This window comes from Physella acuta, unplaced genomic scaffold (genome assembly GCF_028476545.2).
Source record: "Physella acuta isolate Inbredline_101_S28 unplaced genomic scaffold, ASM2847654v3 ptg000017l, whole genome shotgun sequence".
In the NCBI taxonomy this organism is placed as follows: Eukaryota; Metazoa; Mollusca; class Gastropoda; family Physidae; genus Physella; species Physella acuta.
Window position 1 is genome coordinate 957,863 of NW_026731537.1, and position 6,564 is coordinate 964,426.

General features: G+C 44.3%; 1 protein-coding gene across 1 annotated transcript; it reads right to left on the bottom strand.

The window, feature by feature from the left end:
- Positions 1-3,589: 3,589 nt before the first annotated feature.
- On the bottom strand, positions 3,590-5,225 carry LOC131937466 (adenosine receptor A3). Its single transcript, XM_059294935.1, has one exon. The coding sequence runs from the start codon at positions 5,089-5,091 to the stop codon at positions 3,811-3,813; it is 1,281 nt and encodes a 426-aa protein (XP_059150918.1). The 5' UTR covers positions 5,092-5,225; the 3' UTR covers positions 3,590-3,810.
- Between the last annotated feature and the right edge of the window lie 1,339 nt (positions 5,226-6,564).

Consider the following 6,564-nt stretch of genomic DNA (forward strand, 5'->3'; position numbering starts at 1 on the left):
TGTAACATGGGTCTGTAACATGGGTCTCTAACATGGGTCTTTAGTATGGGTCTGTAACAGGGGTCTGTAACATGGGTCTCTAACATGGGTCTTTAGCATGAGTCTGTAACATGGGTCTGTAACATGGGTCTTTAGCATGGGTCTTTAGTATGAGTCTGTAACATGGGTCTGTAACATGGGTCTGTAACATGGGCCTGTAACATGGGTCTGTAACATGGGTCTGTAACATGGGTCTGTAACATGGGTCTGTAACATGGGTCTGTAACATGGGTCTGTAACATGGGTCTGTAACATGGGTCTGTAACATGGGTCTGTAACATGGGTCTTTAGCATGGGTCTGTAACATGGGTCTGTAACATGGGTCTTTAACATGGGTCTGTAACATGGGTCTGTAACATGGGTCTGTAACAGGGGTCTTTAGTATGGGTCTGTAACAGGGGTCTGTAACATGGGTCTCTAACATGGGTCTTTAGCATGAGTCTGTAACATGGGTCTGTAACATGGGTCTTTAGCATGGGTCTTTAGTATGAGTCTGTAACATGGGTCTGTAACATGGGTCTGTAACATGGGTCTGTAACATGGGTCTGTAACAGGGGTCTTTAGTATGGGTCTGTAACAGGGGTCTGTAACATGGGTCTCTAACATGGGTCTTTAGCATGAGTCTGTAACATGGGTCTGTAACATGGGTCTTTAGCATGGGTCTTTAGTATGAGTCTGTAACATGGGTCTGTAACATGGGTCTGTAACATGGGCCTGTAACATGGGTCTGTAACATGGGTCTGTAACATGGGTCTGTAACATGGGTCTGTAACATGGGTCTGTAACATGGGTCTGTAACATGGGTCTGTAACATGGGTCTGTAACATGGGTCTTTAGCATGGGTCTGTAACATGGGTCTGTAACATGGGTCTTTAACATGGGTCTGTAACATGGGTCTGTAACATGGGTCTGTAACAGGGGTCTTTAGTATGGGTCTGTAACAGGGGTCTGTAACATGGGTCTCTAACATGGGTCTTTAGCATGAGTCTGTAACATGGGTCTGTAACATGGGTCTTTAGCATGGGTCTTTAGTATGAGTCTGTAACATGGGTCTGTAACATGGGTCTGTAACATGGGCCTGTAACATGGGTCTGTAACATGGGTCTGTAACATGGGTCTGTAACATGGGTCTGTAACATGGGTCTTTAGCATGGGTCTGTAACATGGGTCTGTAACATGGGTCTGTAACATGGGTCTGTAACATGGGTCTGTAACATGGGTCTGTAACATTGGTCTGTAACATGGGTCTGTAACATGGGTCTTTAGCATGGGTCTGTAACATGGGTCTGTAACATGGGTCTTTAACATGGGTCTGTAACATGGGTCTGTAACATGGGTCTGTAACAGGGGTCTTTAGTATGGGTCTGTAACAGGGGTCTGTAACATGGGTCTCTAACATGGGTCTTTAGCATGAGTCTGTAACATGGGTCTGTAACATGGGTCTTTAGCATGGGTCTTTAGTATGAGTCTGTAACATGGGTCTGTAACATGGGTCTGTAACATGGGCCTGTAACATGGGTCTGTAACATGGGTCTGTAACATGGGTCTGTAACATGGGTCTGTAACATGGGTCTGTAACATGGGTCTGTAACATGGGTCTCTAACATGGGTCTTTAGCATGAGTCTGTAACATGGGTCTGTAACATGGGTCTTTAGCATGGGTCTTTAGTATGAGTCTGTAACATGGGTCTGTAACATGGGTCTGTAACATGGGCCTGTAGCATGGGTCTGTAACATGGGTCTGTAACATGGGTCTGTAACATGGGTCTGTAACATGGGTCTGTAACATGGGTCTGTAACATGGGTCTGTAACATGGGTCTTTAGCATGGGTCTGTAACATGGGTCTCTAACATGGGTCTGTAACATGGGTCTGTAACATGGGTCTGTAACATGGGTCTGTAACATGGGTCTGTAACAGGGGTCTTTAGTATGGGCCTGTAACATGGGTCTGTAACATGGGTCTGTAACATGGGTCTGTAACAGGAGTCTACAACATGGGTCTGTAACATGGGTCTGTAACATGGGTCTGTAACATGGGTCTTTAGCATGGGTCTTTAGTATGGGTCTTTAACATGGGTCTTTAGTATGGGTCTTTAGCATGGGTCTTTAGTATGGGTCTGTAACATGGGTCTTTAGCATGGGTCTGTAACATGGGTCTGTAACATGGGTCTCTAACATGGGTCTCTAACATGGGTCTCTAACATGGGTCTGTAACATGGGTCTGTAACATGGGTCTGTAACATGGGTCTGTAACATGGGTCTACAACATGGGTCTGTAACACGGGTCTACAAGACTAGTCTGTAACAAGACCATCATTGCTACTGTAACAAAAGCCATTAACATAATTATTTCCGCTGACACTCAACGTGATTACGTTATCAATTCCGCCAACATGAGTTGTATTTAGCAATCAAAATATTTTCTTGAATAAAATTAATGCTGAAAGTCTAGAATCTATTTGATGCAACGGTCATTTAGCTGTAAATGTTATTTTTATATGTAACGGTTATTTATATGTAACGGTTATTTAGATGTAAAGGTTATTTAGATGTAAAGGTTATTTATATTAAGTTATTTAGATGTAACAGTTATTTAGATGTAACGGCTATTTTTACTTTCTCGTATATACGAAGTATAGAGAAAGTCTTGTAATCGTGCAAAAAAAAAAAATCGAGATTTTTGCAAATCTCGACGTTTTACATCTCACTGATACGGAAAAACATAATTTTGCAATCTTGTCCGTATGTCTGTGTGTCCGTGTGTGTGTGTGTGTGTGTGTGTGTGTGTGTCCGTGTGTAAACACGATAACTTGAGTACCGTTACAGCTAGGTTGATGAAATTTCATATACAAGTATTATATCAAAATCGTAGATCCGTATCAACTTTTGAGCGATTTCCGATAACCGGAAGTGGTACTTTTTCTACTTTGAATTTTTCAAAAGCCTATAACTTGAGTACTATTTCAGATAGATAAATGAAATTTCACATGTAAGTAAAAGATCTAATTCTCTACCTTCTGTTAAATTTTGAGTAATTTCCGTTGACCGGAAGTAGTACTTTACGCTACTTCCGATTTCTCAAAAAACTAATGTAAATTTATAAAGTACTAATACTTTTACGCACTATTATACACACCTTTATTAGGCGTTCGCTTGGTGCGCAATTGTTTTTTACTGAGATTCTATTCTATTTTTAAAAGTTTCAGTATTTAAAATGGATTAAAGATCATAACTATATCCCCAGTTACCATCCCCTGTTGTTTTATATAAGAATATTCGAGAAAGTTTAGGGGAGATCACTACCGGTTTATTAGATCTCCTTTTCAAAATATTACAGAAAATTAATGTGGCAGACACTTAAATTTTTATTTTAGTATTTTATGCTACAGGAGGAATAAATGCTGTGTCTTCCACCTAACCACCCACACACCCACCCCCACACACACACACCCACCCACTCTATCCATCTATGTATGAATCCATCCATCCACAATTTCATCCATAAATAAATTGAACGATTTTAATCAGATTAAAAAGGAGAGTATCAAATAATGCTTTATTTACCTTCAACCGTAAACGTTAATACAATTAAGCCTCTCGAACAAAAAATACGTCGCTGTTGTCTGTTTAAATCTTTGTCAAATTTTTCTCAAACCTTTGTTAAACCTTTGTCAAACCTTTGTCAAACCTTTGTCAAACATTTGTCAAACCTTTGTTAAACCTTTGTCAAACCTTTGTCAAACCTTTGTCAAACCTTTGTTAAACCTTTGTTAAACCGCCTCACTGCGGTCTTTCAACGAATTGGTGTCAACTCGAGACGAAGCTGACCCCCTTGACCCATGTGACTCCTTGGTCGGGGGGACGTTGGAGCCGATGGAGAGCTTGGCGCTGCTGGTGTCGCCATTGGGCACCTTCTGACTGGCTGGCTCCGGCTCTTCCTTGGTCGGCTCCGTCGTGGTGGTAGGGGGCGGCTCCTCGTGACCGGCTGAAGGGACGGCACCGGAAGTCTCCTGGGCGGAGGGCGAGAAGGCCGAGTAGCCGATGCTGCGGTGGACACTCCTGAGCTCCTGCTTCCAGTTCCACGGCCAGGTGGTCAACATCTGCTTGTACACCTGGCGGTACTCACGTCGGCCGATGGCGTAGATGGCGGCGTTGACGGCCGAGTTGCCGAAGTTGAGCAGCTGCGTGTAGACTTTGATCAGCTCGATCGTCTTCTCGTCAAAGACTTTCTTCACTTTGAACGGAACGACCATGACGTACGGCAGCCAGAAGAAGACGAAGAGGAACATGAGCACGGCGGTGATCTTGATGGTGTTGACGCGGTTCTTGAACTGGACAATCTGTTCTTTGGTCATGGTGGACTTCTGCACCTCAAAGGCCTTGATCTGCCGATACACGACGATGCAGATTTGAACGTACAGGATAAAAGGTATCCCGATACAGACGAAGACCGAACCAAAGAGGGAGATCATGATGTAGGGTTTGGGCAGCGTGATGTAGAAGTTGCAGCGTTCGTACAGCGTCTTGTTGGCGTTCTTGTCGTAGTAGTTGTACCCCATCCACGGGGTGAAGGCCATCAGGGTCAGGTAGACCCAGATGCCAATGGTGATCCGGATGATGCGCTTCTGGGTCACCAGGGTCGTGTACCTGAACGGTGACATGACCGCCATGTAGCGGTCAATAGCGATGACCAGCAGCGTGTAGAGCGAGCCCCCGGCGCCGTAGATGATGGAGCTGAACCACAGCAGACAGAGGTACTTGTGGTTGAAGATGAACGGCTTGGTGGCGGGGATGTAGGCCAGCGCGTACATCGGGATACAGAAACTGCCCATCAGGAAGTCGGCGATGGCCAGACTCAGAAGGAGGATGTTGTTGTTGGTGTGAAAGCCCGGGTAGAAGAGGATGCTGAAGAAGACGATGATGTTGGAGACGATGATGATGGGCATGTAGATGAGGCAGACGGCCACGAAGACGTTGTGGGCGAGCAGGACTTGTGGGTGACTCAGGAACTCAAAGGCCACAAAGTCCACCTCAAAAAACACGTTCTCCATCTCATGGGGCAGGGAAGGTCAAGGTAGTTTCTCCTGGGACAAGGTCAAGGTAGTTTCTCCTGGGGCAGGAAAGGTCAAGGTAATTTCTCCTGGGACAAGGTCAAGGTAGTTTCTCCTGGGACAGGAAAGGTCAAGGTAATTTCTCCTGGGACAGAAAAGGTCAAGTTAGTTTCTCCTGGGTTGTGCTGAAGTTAGGGTTAGGTTAAAGTATGAGGCTGGACTGAATGTACAATGTTTTCAGGGAAAGTGGCGGCCTCTCTCAGCGCCTGGGGTGATAGGTGATTTCAGGGAGGGGGGGGGGGGGGGCTCAGTTGTGACTGGGGTGATAGATGCTTGATTTTAGGGGGTGTAAGGGGGGGGGGGGGGTTGCGGCCTTTCCCAGTGGTCGATGGTTCCCCATTAAGCCCCCGGTTAATTTTAAAAACTATATAGATCTAGCTTAGATTTTTTCATTATTTGCTAAATTCTAGATTCTCACAAGTGAAACACAACATAGACCTACACAAAGGTATCGATACACTAATCAAATAAAAATGCCGAAGGATGAACACGTGATGACAGTATACATGTACTTGCTTTGTGAAATGAATCAACGTTCTCTTTATGTCGAGCACTCAGCCTCTGCCAATCAACAGCTGATGCGCGCGGTAAATCACGCGACAACTATCAAATAAAACATTGTGTCTAGACTAGACTTAAGCTCTGTCATGTATAACAATGATCACTTGAGGAGTTTCATTTGGTGTTTTACACGGGTTCCAAATGGTGCAGCTTTATGCGATCTGCGTTCATGAGGAAACGAAAAGCTATTTTTATCAATCGATTTAATGCATCTGAAAACTAAAAGGTTTAAAAAGTCCACATGGGTTTGTAAACTGTCAGTAGCTCACTCATCTCTCGCGTGTAAGATGCTAATTAGGTCAATAGAAAGATGAAGTAGAGTTCATCTGCTTCTGTGACTATGCCATTGTGTTGGTGCAGTAACTTAACAGACGACAATATATAGTAACAGCAGGACCACTGTGTCCAGGGACTGTACTCTAGTAATTCCTAACAAACAAGACAGACTTAATTCCCTTGAATATTTCACCACTGTGTCCAGGGACAGTACTCAAGTAATTCACCCGTGAATTAGTACGTGAATGGTGACACGTATATGAACAGATCACCACATCCTACTTTAGTATTGTATCATACACTGGCGTCACCAGGCGGGGGCGGGGGATGCTCTTTTTACCGGGGAGGGGGGAGATTCCATAACAAAAACAACACATTGAAATGAGAAAGTCTGCTTTCTTCAATTTGTTAACAGCTTATGAAAGTTATATAAATCATTAAGCACATTGTAGCACCAGCTGAGAAGGGGGGGGGGGACACACACCAAACTGCATATTATACTGTACATACTGTATATAGTCGTTGGCAGAGGGGGCGACACCCTGAGAAACTGCACCTGGTGTCACCCGGCCTAGT

Bases quoted from the DNA above. Each gene is read 5' to 3' on its own strand.
- LOC131937466 (XM_059294935.1), bottom strand. From the start codon at position 5,091: ATGGAGAACGTGTTTTTTGAGGTGGACTTTGTGGCCTTTGAGTTCCTG.